The sequence below is a fragment of the Osmerus mordax genome, chromosome 11 (genome assembly GCF_038355195.1).
Source record: "Osmerus mordax isolate fOsmMor3 chromosome 11, fOsmMor3.pri, whole genome shotgun sequence".
Classification (NCBI taxonomy): domain Eukaryota; kingdom Metazoa; phylum Chordata; class Actinopteri; order Osmeriformes; family Osmeridae; genus Osmerus; species Osmerus mordax.
The window spans coordinates 4428843-4444189 of NC_090060.1; the positions used below are offsets into that span (position 1 = coordinate 4428843).

The 15347-nt window shown below is 42.0% G+C and overlaps 3 protein-coding genes across 3 annotated transcripts; 1 reads left to right on the forward strand and 2 right to left on the reverse strand.

Annotated features, from left to right (window-relative positions):
* Nucleotides 1–1771: 1771 nt before the first annotated feature.
* c5ar1 (complement C5a receptor 1) lies at nt 1772–3422 on the reverse strand. Its single transcript, XM_067246596.1, has 2 exons — nt 3387–3422; nt 1772–2980 (listed from the first exon to the last, which is right to left on the reverse strand). The coding sequence occupies exon 2, from the start codon at nt 2966–2968 to the stop codon at nt 1883–1885; it is 1086 nt and encodes a 361-aa protein (XP_067102697.1). The 5' UTR covers nt 2969–2980; nt 3387–3422; the 3' UTR covers nt 1772–1882.
* Nucleotides 3423–4104: 682 nt separating this feature from the next.
* On the reverse strand, nt 4105–7680 carry lbhl (LBH regulator of WNT signaling pathway, like). Its single transcript, XM_067246913.1, has 4 exons — nt 7207–7680; nt 5156–5228; nt 4588–4879; nt 4105–4412 (listed from the first exon to the last, which is right to left on the reverse strand). Exons 2-4 carry the CDS (start codon nt 5222–5224, stop codon nt 4339–4341), a joined length of 435 nt encoding a protein of 144 aa, XP_067103014.1. The 5' UTR covers nt 5225–5228; nt 7207–7680; the 3' UTR covers nt 4105–4338.
* A 4594-nt stretch (nt 7681–12274) lies between these two features.
* Nucleotides 12275–14807, forward strand: polr2i (RNA polymerase II subunit I). The gene is made up of 6 exons (XM_067246666.1): nt 12275–12431; nt 12742–12796; nt 12953–13026; nt 14012–14086; nt 14240–14291; nt 14399–14807. Exons 1-6 carry the CDS (start codon nt 12370–12372, stop codon nt 14459–14461), a joined length of 381 nt encoding a protein of 126 aa, XP_067102767.1. The 5' UTR covers nt 12275–12369; the 3' UTR covers nt 14462–14807.
* The last annotated feature ends 540 nt before the right edge of the window (nt 14808–15347 follow it).

Here is a 15347-nt window from a genome sequence, read left to right on the forward strand (position 1 = left end):
AATGATGGCCTGACAAAGTAACTTTGCTTATTCAGGGTCTGGCCTGGGGTGACACGGGTTCCCTTACGAAAAAGAAGTATACTTCAAGTTTAATTTGTAAGTATACTTAAGTATAAAAAGTATACTATTATCATGGTACTTAAAGTATACTAGAAGTGTACTTATTTACATACTATTTTTGTACTAAGTAAACTGAATTGGCCCACTTTTTAGGTCATTTAGTACACTTTAAAGTACACTTATAGTGTATTTGAGGTTTACTTTTGAATACTGTAAAGTAGCCTGTGTAGAGCACTTTTAGTTTATGAAGTATACTTCCTAAAGTACTTCAAAGTATACCTTTGAATACTCTAAAGTAACCTGTGTAGTGCACTTTCAGTTCATGAAGTATACTTCCTAAAGTACCTCAAAGTAAACTTTGGGATACTTTGAGCATACTTAAAAGTATATCAAAAGTGAACTATTTTCAAAGCATACTTAAAAGTATATCAAAAGTGAACTGTTTTCTAAGTATACTTCTTAAAAGCATATCAAAAGTGAACTATTTTCAAAGCATACTTAAAAGTATATCAAAAGTGAACTATTTTCAAAGCATACTTAAAAGTATATCAAAAGTGAACTGTTTTCTAAGTATACTTCTTCAAAGCATATCAAAAGTGAACTATTTTCAAAGCATACTTAAAAGTATATCAAAAGTGAACTATTTTCTAAGTATACTTCTTAAAAGTATATCAAAAGTGAACTATTTTCTAAGTATACTTCTTAAAAGTATATCAAAAGTGAACTATTTTCTAAGCATACTTCTTAAAAGTATATCAAAAGTGAACTAAAAGTGTACTATCCATATTTTAGTAGACTTATAGTATACTTTAATATACTTCTTTTTTGTAAGGGTTAGTTTGGAAATATTTGCAAGAATTGGAAGCGCCAACAAATTCAACGCCAACAAATTCAACGCCAACAAAAAAAACGTTGTTGACAATATTGAGCAGAGAGAGATTCCAATCCACCTTCAGATATCGACCCCTACTACTATATTTAATATTCTGTTGTTATTGTGGCTTTGTAACTACAACTATCCTTTCCTTTGTATTAGACATCCATTGCATTGCGACAGGGCAGTGGTGCCATTCATAGCATTTTTATCAGAAACATTTATTTATATCAACATGGTAACACACTGCAAAAGTAACATGGATACAATGTTCCATGAATTGATTAGCTATAGGCCTACCTGCTGACCTCCTCAAAGTGGAGGTGTGATGTTTACAAGTGATAACAATTGACAGAAATCTGTCAAATAATATACGAAAACAGTTCAGCAACCTGTTCCAGATTCACAAAAGGAAAAGGAAGTCATGAAATAGGGTCAACACAATAGTTGTGGATGTGTGTGTTTTAGCAATCGGAATGTTTTCTCATATCTCCCACACACACGAGTAGCACAGCCTTCATTAGGAGTTTACCCATTCAAGGGCAAACATCTTTAACAGATTGGGACTAATGCTATTACTGCTCAGTGACACTGTACATAAATATATTTCTCATATCCATATGAGTGAAAATGTCTAATGTCAATAATATACTTTGTGGTTAGGTTTAATTTAGTCAACTTAGGAAGTCATCTTGCTACAAAAACTGAAACTGTTTTGTGTAATTTATTTATTCAAAATGCATTCAGAACATACAAAAATATTATTTTAGAAAGTGTTGTAAACTATATTACTTAAGCTACATGATATGTTCAATCTAAGCAAGAAATAATTTGTATCAAAATCTGGTGGGCACGAGATGATGACAAATGTAACAGGATGCTTTCAAAAGCAGTGGTATCTTTTGCAATATTAGGCAAGAGAAGAGAACAAGGGTTAAGATACAGAAATCACACCCTGACCACAGCCTGGCTTAGCAGGGTGTTGGACCTGGAGGTGTACCGGGAGGTATCTGTTCTGGTTACTGTCGACTCCTCGCCAATGACTTGGAATAAGCCGCGCAGGGAGCGGTTCATGCTCTGCTTGAAGCCCCTGCCCAGGCACACATACAGCAGTGGGTTCAGGCAGCTGTTGAGATACGCCAGGCACAGTGCCACGGAATGTAGCACGTGCACGTTTGCGCTGTGCGGTGAGGTTTGGGGCGTGGCCAGCATCACAAAGTCCATCAGGTGCAGTGGGAGCCAACAGAGGAAGAAACTGAGCACCACGGCGGCGATGACCTTCAGCGTACGCCGGCTGCGTTCGCTCGTGGCCTTCGACGACCCTGAGTGCACCCTGCTGTACACCACCCAGTGGCACCCTACGATGACCAGGAACGGCAGGAGGAACGACGTCAGGAAGCGGAAGGACATGACTACCCAGCCGCTGATTAAGCCATACACCTCCAAGCACATGGCCTTCGATTGGCTTATTTCCCTCAGTTTCACATAAACAAGTTGGGGGGTGGTGGCTAGTAGAGCCAACAACCAGACTGCCCCACACACCCAGATAGCCTGGCGAGGCCTCCTCCAATTCTGGCACCACACTGGCCGGGATACCATCAGCCAGCGATCCACACTGATAAGCACCAGGAGTAGCACACTACAGTACAAGACCAGGTAGATGAAGCTCTTGAGCAGGGTGCAGGCTGCAGCACCATAAGGCCAGTTCTGGTCCAGGGCGATAGGCACCATAAGCAGGGGTAGAGACAGGCAGCAAAGCAGGTCAGCCAGGGCCAGGTTGAGGAACCAGATAGAAGTGACGGTGCGCGGCATTTTGAAGCCCGTCACCCACACCACCAAGGCATTGCCAGGGACACCCACGAGGCAGACCAGACCAAAGAAGACGAGCAACGCCACATGGCGCACGTCGAGAACTGAATTAGAAATTTCAGGGACGGGTATTTTACCGGAGAAGTTGAAATTTCGGCGTTCCTCATCCGTGAAAAACGTATCAAAGTCTATGTCTCCAAAGTAGTATTCTTGATCTGCACTCATGGCTGAAGGGGTCTGGATAGAAGATAAATATTATTATTATTATGGTATTTTTATAATATATAAACGTTTAGCACACAAACGCTTTTTAATGAATGAATCAAAGCGTTCAACATTTCATGTGCAATGCACTTTGTCAATGTTCTTTACAGTCATTGAGATTGCAGGTCATCAAGCAGCACTTGAATCGAGCAGACTTCAGAATCATACAAACCCACAAGCATAGGGAGTTAAAATAAACAATCATAGTGAGGCACAATTCATTTCTACTTAAATTTCTACTTGCATCTACTAGTTATGAAATGTGTCCAATTGCTGAATCAAATTTCTTAATTTAAACTGTCAAGAACAGCTCCCATTCATAATAGACTAGAAAGACGTGGTCCATTATTGTACTGTGTATTTTCTATATTTACCTTACCTTTAATTCCCTCTTGACTGATGTTGATGCCACAGTTCAGAAGGCTACAGGGGAACTGTTCCAAAAGCTGTTTTCTTCTCTTATACATTTCGCAAGATCACATCACACAACACTTCCTCAGAACGTGACTCATGTCCAGAAGACCAATTAGGTTTGGTATTTCTTCTTTCATTCTAAGAAGAAGTTTTCATTCCGTATTTTGTGTACAAACTTCCCAAGTTTAATACTCTTTGATTATTGTGGGATTGGAACAAAACCAGTGCTTTGTATTTGCCACTCATATGCACAAGTAAATGACAGGGCAAACCTGTTGGTAGCATTTGTTTCTAAACATCAAAGTAACATTATGAATAGCTAACCTATAGATGAAATATCCCTTTAAATTACTCGTTATTCCAGCTAATCTTTGTAAAGTTGAGGTCTGTGCTGTATTTCCGACTGTAGATGCAGTGTAGGAGTGATAATAATTGACATAAATCAGTCAACAGAATCAATAGAATGTAAGCGAGATCTGTTGAGCAACAGTTAAAGACTGAGTTGTTGTGCTTGTTCTTATACAGGATAAATGTGTTACATCTTCAATTTTTCCAACAATGAGTAAACGCAAACATCACTCAAAACTTGTACATTATTTCACGATTACACAATGTGTGTGCATGTGTCTTGTCATGTGAGAATTTCCTTTATTTCTCCAAGCACTTACACCAGTGCTGTTAAATATGTACAAATACTTGACAGATATTTCTATGTATGCTAAAAGTAAGACATATTAATTATCCATTGCATAGAATACTAACACCACTCTTCAACTCCACATGGCTACAATCTGGTTTATGTGTTACACAAACATCTGTTAGTCCATTACGTCCAGGGATCTGTTGCCCATTGATCTCTTGTATCCTGGTGCGAGGTTTACCCAAGATAACAGCGGGGGTTGGATACTAGGAGTGGCCTAGTGGCCTAATGCAGGTGCACTGTCAGGTGGTAGAGTAGGGGTGTCGTCTGTATATGCATCGGATTGAAGGTCTGTCAGAAATATGAAAGGATTTGTCATAAATTGACCACAATCTATGACTCAAGTGAAGTACATTTTCTTCTAATGCAAGTGAACTTTAGATGAACTGTGAAAGAGGCAGACAGATGAACGAAAGATCAGACCGATACGAACACACAAACAGACTCACACACACATAGCACCTACCTATGAGGGACATGTTTTGCTGGTTGTTGAAAATAACGGAGGTCTCCTCTTCCTCCTCTTCCTCCCCCCAGTCAGCAATGTTGGCCGGGGGGATGCACTGCTCCAAGAACAGGTCCTCGTCCTCCTCAAAGTCCATTTCTACTGGAGGCCAGCGTAGCTCGCCGCTCTCCACCTCGCTGACGTCGACAGGATCCACCACGATGGAGGGCAGGCGCTCCTTCTCGTGGTCGTAGTGCAGGCAGTGGAGAGAGCCCTCAGGCCCCAGGACCACCTCCACTGGGTCAGGGAAGATCTAGGGGAAAGGAGACGAGAGGCCTGTGAGAGGTGTGTTAGAGGTGAGGGGTGTGTGAGAGGTGTGTTAGAGGTGAGGGGTGTGCTAGAGGTGTGTTAGAGGTGAGGGGTGTGTGAGAGGTGTGTTAGAGGTGAGGGGTGTATGAGAGGTGTGTTAGAGGTGAGGAGTGTGTGAGAGGTGTGTTAGAGGTGAGGGGTGTGTTGGGAAGGGGGGGTGTGTGAGAAAGTGAGAGAAGATGGTGAAAAATCTAGGATAGACTGATAGACATCAACTTACCTGAAAAGGTATCCTGTCCACTTTATTCTGCAATGAAGTGTCCTCCATATTAGAATCCTGGCCAATCATTCCCCTGAAAAGTGAGAGATGTATTCAGCATAAACATAAAGGATAATGCAGTGGCGAAAATCTGCTATCAATTTTGGGGGGGGGACAATTATATGACATTTTCTCAAGAGCAATTCCTGAGGGAGACACCAAAATTACTGCTATAACACATAGCCTACATATGTTAAATGTAGATTATTAATATTATTTACATTTCCTTATGTTTACAGTGATTTATTGGGGGGGACAAATGCTATTTTTCCCAGAATGGGGGTGTCGTGTCCCCCCGTCCCCCCGGGATTTCCGCTTATGGGATAATGTAATTAACACATTACATAAGGAGATAAGCTCATTCCAATTTATAACATTTAAATAGCTATATTTTAATCTTTGTAATATATTTAGTAAATATAATTTGATGATACAGAGACACACACAGAGATTCTAAGGCTCCACCATGTATGAAGAAGAACTAATCATTTTGAGTACGTAGTGACTTTCCTTATCCCTGCCTTTGAACTCGGAAAAATCTTTCAAAAATTCTCATTTGAGGGTTCAAATTTCTCACAGCTCTCTGAATCTGTGCCACGCTAACCAGCAGGGGTGGGGAGGACAGCCAGTCTAGACGAACGCACAGCTCTCAGGGACAGATGTTCACATCCTCGATTCCTCCCTTCCCACCTCTCCTCCTGCTGCCTCCCTCATCCCTCTCAGCTACGTCCACCACTCTGGTGTGCACACCTGTTCCAGGAAGAACACACAGCCGTTTTCTATTGGTGCCTACTTGAAGTCTGTTTGTCTGTCTGCTTGGAGTGTCCACACACACACAAACGCATATGCAGACCCACTCCAGGGTGAGCTCCCGGATTACAATGGCAGTCAGAGAGGGTTTGATCATATCAAACTGGATTAAATCCTTTGCCATCCTCATATTTCATTACGTGAATGACTTGCAGTGGGTGGCTATGGCATTTTATAGTCTAAAATTCGCTAAAGGGTTATGACTTGAGATGATAAGCCACCCTGCTTATTCAAACCATGCCATCTGCCGCGCATTGCAACTTAACCAAAAGTTGTTAACCAAAACCTTTTGTGATATGATCTTGTTATATTATGAAACTTCCTCTTTGCATTCGTGCTTGACTTAGTCATTTCCTCTAATTTAATCAGTTTAAGTTAACCGGGAAGGCTGAAAAAAGTTTAAAAAAGGGACCGTCTCAAAACAGAATCCTCTCTTAACCCTCTGCTCCTTGCGCCTGGGGAATACAACAGGCATTCCTCATCAATGTCATATGTAGCTCTTATAAACAGGTTGTGACAATCCTTTAATAGTTATATTCTTAAAAGGTAGCAGACAGTGAAAGAGAGATCTTATCTCTTATTATATGCCTGGTGCAGTTTGTCAATTCTCGGTTATCATACAAGAAAGGGGCTTGGTTGTTTTATGAAAAGGGTTATGTGCTGTTGGTGATGGTCGCAGTTCAATTGTTGTTGTTGTTTTGACCCAATTCATATTACGTTGTTAACATAGATACAGCCCATGGTTTAAGCTGTTTGCGTGTCACCTGGGACCAAAAAAGTTTGAGCTCCTGTGATGCCGGTTCACTGGCTTAGCCCACATGTAATCCCTCTCAACCTCCTGCACGTTCCACACAACCTGGAAGCACCATTAAAGGGCTAACACAGTGACAGGCTGCAGTGAGTTCACGCTAGCATTGGAAGGATTGGGGACATGAAACTGGGCCACGTGACAAGGTGTTTGTTGCCCGAGTTAACAGGGCATAGACAGGGCATAGACACTGTAAACCTTATCCGACAAGCAAAAAAACTCCTAAACTGTTACCGTTGAAAGGAGAGACTTAGGACTTTCGCCATCCACAAACACATACCCACACACATCCCACTTTTACATGTCATGTTACCTCTCCATACTCTTAAATCAATCCCGACATTTACTTTTCTAAACATGCATTGTTTACATGATGCTGAGAGAAGGGTCTTACCTGTCTGTGGTTAAGCTGATGTCACCATCCTGGCAGAACTCCACGCAGGCCAAAGAGGGCAGTGCCACTGTGGGTGGAGGAGGCAGCGAGGGTGCAGCCGGAGGGATGCAGCTACCACAGCACTCACCCTCCGCCGCCACCTCAGAGGGGCAGTTGGTCTCCAGGACGACACCTGGGGGGAAGTGTGGGGGGTACGTGGTCCAGAGTCTGGGGTTCTGGGTCTCCTGGGAGGTCAGAAGAGAACTCTGGTGCTTGTGGTCAGTGAGAATCTCCCGTCTTCCTGTGGGTCTAAGCCAAGAAGCTGGCTAAAAAAAACACTGAACGTGTGTCCAGTCTCAAGCTTCACCAGCTGTCTGCTGGACTACCATCTACGCTCTCTTTCTCCCTCCCTCCCTCTCTCTCTCTCTCTCTCTCCCCCCTCTCTCTCTCCCTCTCAGTGGATATTTGGAGTGGAGCAGGATAGGATTAGCGTCCCTTTCGATTACGGAGACCAGCTGGGTGACGTCAGTAGTGCTTGACTGTCGCTCCGCCAAGTGGGCACACAGCTTGGCATCACGGGAATATGAAACACCAAACGCGGTGTGTGGTCAGTGGTTTGATGTGGCCCAAAATTGGTTTCGAGAGCTGTCGGCGCCGCTGATATGGCTGCTTTTATAAGTAAACAACATGGAACTACATTTTTCCTCCATTGGATGACATTTTGCCTCCATTACATTTGAACATGTTTTATTGGCATGAATGTCTAATTCATTCACTGTGCTTTACTGACATGAATGTTCAAGTTATACAGTGTTTTAAAGCTTTCCTCTCTCTCTCTCTCTCTCTCTCTCTCTCTCTCTCTCTCTCTCTCTCTCTCTCTCTCTCTCGCTCTCTCTCTCTCTCTCTCTCTCTCTCTCTCTCTGTCTGTCTGTCTCTCCTTTGCGCGGATTTGGACTATGCTGGGAATTAGCCCGGGATCAAGGGCTCAGGGATGGGCTAGGGATATAAATAGCTGCAACAGGCCGGCCCTATCCACACAAAGTCAGCATCAGTCACAGCGCTGTATTCCCCACACTAGGCCATTGGCGTAGATTTCACTGGGGAAGGAATGTATCATGTAACACCGCACGTTTAAACATTTTGCAGTTGTTCCGCTTCACTTTTTCAATGACCTACATGGTTTGTGGGGACGCAATTCCTGCTGAGTCCACTTCGCACACCAGGGAATGATGAGCTAGCACTGGACATTCTAAGTCATCACAATTCTTGCCAAATCGCTGTGATGTTGCAACTACAGAACCACTACTTCTGCATTGTTTTGTCCCCAAAAAACATTCTTGTGTTGATTGTGTCAGACATCCCAACCTGCAGAGACTCATTTCCGGGAGGTAGCTCCCGGAAATGAGGACGCAATCCGGACGCATGATGTACCCCCTCAACCTGCCCCCCCACCCCCCACCCCACCCCCACCCCCCAGACGCAATCAGGATGCGCGATATGCACCTATCTCTACCAGAAATGGCCATTAGACAGTCTCTCGCTCGCTCGAAATACAAAATCCCCGATTTCCGGGAGATAGTAAAGCATTTGTGGGCGTCAGGGAGCCGCTATTGAAATGCGGGAGACTCCCGGACCTTCCGGGAGACTTTGGATGTCTGTTGTGTAACATGATGACTAACATGGACAAAGGCACGTGTGAACTCAATATAACCATAGATATGCCACCCTGAGACACAATTCATAACTTAAACTTGAACATGAATATGAATATCTTTAGCATGCCTGAACAAGCCAATGTGTCAGACATCTCTTCTGCCTTCTCCAGATCACTGTACCTATGTATTAGTAAATACCTTTGCAAAGTATTTAAACCTGAAAAACCAGCTATGCCTGTCTTTCTCTGTCTTTCCCTCCCCACACACCACAATATCAGGACTATTCACAGCATTCACACTCGTGTGCACGACATCCACAGGTAAACACTTGACGTGACCTCCTACTTCTTTTTCAGCTATCAATTTCACCTGATTTGTTATCACTTCCAGTAAAGCGAGGCTCAGTGTGTACTGGTTTGGTCTTTTCCAGAGGTCTATCAACTGCTAGCTGTGGTTTCAGAAGTCATGGATTGTGAGCCTGGTCGGGGAGACAGTGGAAGCGCCTGCAAACCAAGTAATAACCCCCACACCAGTATTGACTATAATATTTACATTGAAATGGATGTAGTCACACGTTTTTACCACTCAAAAATACAACCTTCAATAGATATCCATGGTAGTGCAGTCCATGCAAGGCTGTGGTCTTTTTTGCTTTCACTGCATTTCTGTTCCAAAAAAATCTAGGTTTTCCCATGGAACACTAACTCTTCATGTCTTTGAATAAGTGATGATATAGTTATTTATGTGGTTTGCTTATCAGAATTGTAATTCTTACAAAACAGGAGTACTGTAGCATAGACACTCAGCTGGACAGAACAGAAAGTATTTTTTAACGTGCATACTGAATGGTACAGTCCTGTCAGAACACAACACCTGCTGGCAGCTATGTGTAATGTTTACCACATGAATAATACCAATCTTTCAATTATTTTGCACATCAGAACCTACTCCAACCAATCCTAAACCTGAAGAGGCCATTACTGATATAACCAGTCAAAGTACATTCAAGCTTCATCTTTAACCAAAGTCTATTAAATACGAATTGACATTACACAAACATTTTAAGAAATGGGACCCAATTAATTATTTTTATGCTTGACATTTCTTTCTGTTTATTATTCCACTATAGACACAGTCGTTGCATTTACAGCCAAACTACAAGTCCACCACAGCTATCCACAGCACGAGGGGGTCCTGAGGTTTACTGATGTAGTAATCAACCAAGGAGGGGGTTACAGTCCTGACACTGGCATCTTCACCTGCCCTCAGCCTGGTTTCTACCACTTCACTACTCACATGTCTACTTACGGCAAGGCTCAGTGTGGCATCTTCAAAAATGAAAAGAGTGTTGTGTCTATGTACCACAGCACCCTCCCAGACAAGCTCAGCCAGATGGCTAGTATCAGCAGTGTGATCCAGCTCCTTCCAGGAGACAAGGTTTGGGTCAACCTGTGGGGACCCTGTAGGAATGACATATTTGCAAGTGTCGACAATGACACAGTTTTTGTTGGATTTCGTTTAGGTTAGTGCACCTTTGTTCGTTGTACAGTGTCTGATCAGATATTATACCATCCACACACTGTGTGCATTATCAAGTGACTTTTTTCCCATGTAATTACTGTCAATAAAGTGTTCTGAATTTTTCGCATTCGATGTCTTTTTGTATTGCAATAGCAAGTATTAACTAGAGAGGGTACAATTTCTGGGGAAATTGTAGGGTGTGCTTGCTTGCGTCGGTTGCACAGGGGTCCGTTTTTGAATGAAATTTTTTTGACATTATTATATATTTTATATAAAAATGCATACTTATTATTTATAAAGATGACATAGATTTAAAAGTATTTTTTTTTTGCTGCTCATTTACAACTCAAAATACGAGTGAAGTGTAGAATGAAATATGATGTCTTCTCATTTCCCCTGCAAGAGGCAGCCTCATCGTTGAATCAAAACGAATACATTTGGCAGACCGGTGTAAAAATTGACCTAATCTCTATGACTTAAACGTCCTTTTATGTTTTTCCTTTCTCGTGATATTTTCAGGCATTTAGCCTACTCATTGCATTCATTCATTAATAAAGAACCCCCTTTGAAGATTATTCTACGATGTTACCGGCAGTAGAAGATGGAATCGCGATTCAAACAGTACCATCTGCTAACTGAAAATATGGCCCCCAAAACGTAAATAAGCTTGACATTTATTTAGTGGAAAATCGCTCATTCATAAAAGCTCACTGGTAGCGATCATTGTCAGTAACAACGCAAAATGCGATATAGCCCTGTGTGGAGAAGCCCCGGTAAATTGTACTACTACGGTACAGTACTAGACTACTGCTGTGTTCGTCTTGGTAGCGATTGCGTTGGTTGAATTTGAATTAACGTTCCGTTGTACGGTTTAGGCTGAAATTAATTATTTTCATGAACAGATTGACAAAGTTTAGGCTGTGGCAATGAAGTTCAGGTTAATAGTTAGACTTTTGATTTAAGTAAGGGGAGTGCCGAACATGTTCTGTCGCCGTTTTACTTCCTAAAAAGCTGTGTAGATGTTTTTGTAGTGTCTCGCGTAGGTTACAACGTTGCAGTGAGCTACACTAGTTTGAAACCACAGGTAATGATAATTTCACCCACAAATCGTTTACTTGTAATCTAATGTCATAATAAATCCTACAACGAAAATGTATTTGTGAGGAATGTTTAATTTAACGATTGAAAACAGATGCATCATAGACCACTGTAGTATGTGTTGCCCGGGCAACAGAGGCTAATGTCATGATGCTAATACTTCAGTGAAATAGTAGACTACTGTTTCCGAAAGTAGATGTACTTCCTTAATAATATCAACTTATATTTTACATTACACATCACAATTGTGTGTCATATCACAAAGTAAAATGAGTAAATAGTTATCACCCTGGCCTCTTTTCTTGTGGCGTTTCTGCAGCTGCCTTGCAGTAAAGCTATAGTTAGCCTAGCTATCCCCCAAGTTAACAGATGCTAAACGAATGTTCTGCCAAAGGTAGTCACGCGTGTTTTCGTGATGCAGTGACGTTAGTAACGTCAGTGACTGGCTAGCAAATTAGCCACCGTTAGCTTCACTTTTCGCCACAAAAACTCAATTTAAGCCTAAACCATGCAACGGGAACGTAAATTCCAATAGAAGCAACTCAATCGCTACCAAGACGAAACTTTTGACACCTACGTTGTCTATGTAGGCCAAATATTGACTGAGTTTTAGGGGGGCAAAAAGAAATTAAAAAAATAATAATAATATATATGTGAGAGAACAAAGGTTGTGCTCTCGCCGAAGGCTTGAGCACACCCAATGAATTAGCTGGGTCTTGAAAAGGGTGCTTTTCAGTCCTCCACAACTAGAGGCGCAGTGCTGCAAACTTGTGTCTCGTTGCTTTGCTGCACATGCGTACATTGTATGTTTTTTTACCGGGAATTTGCACGGAGTAACAACGACAGAAACCAGTTTGAAGTTACTAGTTGCTGTGTGATCCGCCCGTTTGTCTATTTCTGTATATTTCACATGGATATAGAGGGTGGCACATACGAACCAGGATTCGTTGGAATCCGGTTTTGTCAGGAATGGTAAGAACACATGGCCAGGAAGTGATTGAATGATCATGTGTGGTGCTGATCTTATGGGCTAGCAAGTAAAGGGAGTTTTATTGTCTTGTCTTAGCTAGCTTGTTAGCCTGGCTCTGGAATGACTTAGTAAGCCATGTGTTGAGTAGCTCGTCTGACTTCAACCCTTCTTCTCAGTTAAAGCCTGGTTTGCGTGGCTTACTTGCTTGACTGTCGGCTGCATCACATCTAGAGTGCCACGGCACATGTAGCTACTGTTAGCTAACCAGCAGCTAACAATAGCTTTAACCAAATATTGTGGCGTCTTTTTCAGTAACAACATGTTGTATCCCAAAGAAGACAAGGAAAATCGTATCCTACTGTACGCAGTAAGTCCCCACCGTCACGTCATCACTTCAAAGTAGTTATGTTATCCATGTACACTACATACTCAGTATCAATGTATCTCATATTGTGTTTGTAATTGTTCTGTAGCCTAGATTGCTTCATTAAATGATTCAGTGTTTGTACATCTCAATGGTCAGTGCAGAAATTGTGACTACCAACAAGAGGCAGACAACAGCTGTATCTACGTCAACAAGATCACGCACGAAGTTGAGTAAGTACATTGACCCCATATGGTTAATTCTGCTTAAAGTTACCAGATCCCCCCCCAAAAAAAACAAATGTGGGACAAAGACTATGCTTATGTGGGACACGTTACCAATGATGATAGGTAGGTTATATTCTGCCCCTTAGCTCATGCCATCTATTCTTTGCCCTCTGGTTGATTCAGTGGACACAATAGACTAGACGAGTTATAGGACTAAACAAATATATTTGAATGAAACTTTCAAGAAAAGCAATTACATTTAGTCATTTAGCAGACGCTCTTATCCAGAGCGACTTACAGTAAGTACAGGGACATTCTCCCCGAGGCAAGTAGGGTGAAGTGCCTTGCCCAACGACACAACGTCATTTGGCACAGACTTGGCACAGGGAATCGAACCGGCAACCTTCTGATTACTAGCCCGATTCCCTAACCGCTCAGCCACCTGACTCTTAGATACTAAGCGTTCAGGTGAAGGAGCTTTCCTATGCATTGAAAGTATTTATACACATTTGTCTATCCTTCAATTACAGCAGATGACATCGTATTTCCTTCGTGTCGGCTTCACCCAGTTATTGTTTTTGTGTAACTTTTGTTCCCAGTTTTTGTTGTTGCTGCATTTCTGCATAGCTGCAATGTTCCCCGTTGGGTGTAGCGTAAGCAGCAAAGGCTGTGACGGGTCCACCTGCACTTGACTGTGCACAGTTTGATCGACATCAAACACAGCCCCGTGATGACAGCCTACGCTGCTTTCTTCACAGCCATTGGACGAAAACCTGGTTTTACAAAGTCTCTCCTGCAGTGGTTTGACTTTCGAAAAGTCAATCAAAATGCGGGACATCGTCTCAATATGTGGGACACAGGATGAGGGATAAAAACGCTCTGCAGTCCCTGCATAAACCGGGACGCCTGGTCACCCTAATTCTGGTCTATATTAAGCACATGGCTGACTGTCCTGGTTAGGTAGCTGATCTCTCTCTCTTTCTCTCTGTAGTGAGCTGACGCAAATCATTGCAGATGTATCCCAGGATCCAACACTACCACGGACAGAAGACCACCCATGTCCAAAGTGAGTATTTTTCATAATATACACACACTTGATCATTTGGTTTGAATACATTGCCAGAAACAGTTAAGAAAAAAAAATTAAGTGCTCATGCAAAGAACTAAAGAACAACAAGAACTAAAACCTTACTGATGTCCTTCACTCTGTTGTTATCAGGTGCGGCCACAAGGAGGCAGTGTTCTTCCAGTCCCACAGTATGAAGGCGGAGGTATATTGTTACGGATTCTTTAAGTTACTGTAGTTTAAACTGGCTACTGAAATGATAGTGATTGATGATTGGTTTATGAGTGTAATGGATGATCCTTTACCCTATAGGATGCCATGAGGCTGTACTACGTCTGCACTGCCCCTCACTGTGGACATCGCTGGACAGAGTGAGGAAGAGGTTGACGACTGCCTCCACAGGTCCTGTTGTCTGTCAAGTCAGCTTCACCATCTTACAAGGGTTTCCAAAATGTCACTGTTTAAAACCAGATACTGGGAAACTGAGGGTCAAGCCTTTTTACTTTTCCCATGGAGTCTGTTCAAACTATGAAAAACGTGTGGTTTGTATGTAAATTAAAGTAAAGGGGAAAGTAAGAAGAAAGACATTATGGAGAAATGGCTACAGTAGCAACTGTATGGATATTTTGTTTATATTGTAGTAGTCTTAGTACTTTTTACTGATATGTACCACCTATTTTTGTTTTTTAAATTTAAAATATTAAAAGAATAAATGTGTTCTCCACAAAAAGCAAAAAATTGTTGGTCTGCACTTATTGCCTTGAAACAATCCTGTGAGATCCAGAAGTTTGGTATTTTTCACCTAGTTATGATGGTTTATTTTTCACATAAAAAAAAACTGCTACGATATCATTTATATTTACTTGGTTACATTTATGAAAGGATGTGGATTATGAGGAACACAAAATGGACAAGTTCCTGTTGGTATTTCCAGAGTGGATTTATCTACTGTGAAATCGACCAGCACAACTGCATCCTGCGTAATATAGCTAGTCCTCATATTTGCGGGCTGTGCCACGATCGTGTCAAGGTTTAGGTTAACAAGGCAAGTCTGTTTTCTCTGGTATTTCCTCATTTCAGCCCTATACCACAGCTACTGGAATCTTTATTGCTTGTTGAGTAGTAGATTTACAGAGTAGGCTATACTAGTACAGCCCATTTTGCAATGCCTTAATTTAAGGTGACAGACTTTGGTTTGATTTAAAAGCAGTTCCGACCGAAGTAAGCGCGGAAGAGGGAATATCCAAGATATCCAGCTCCA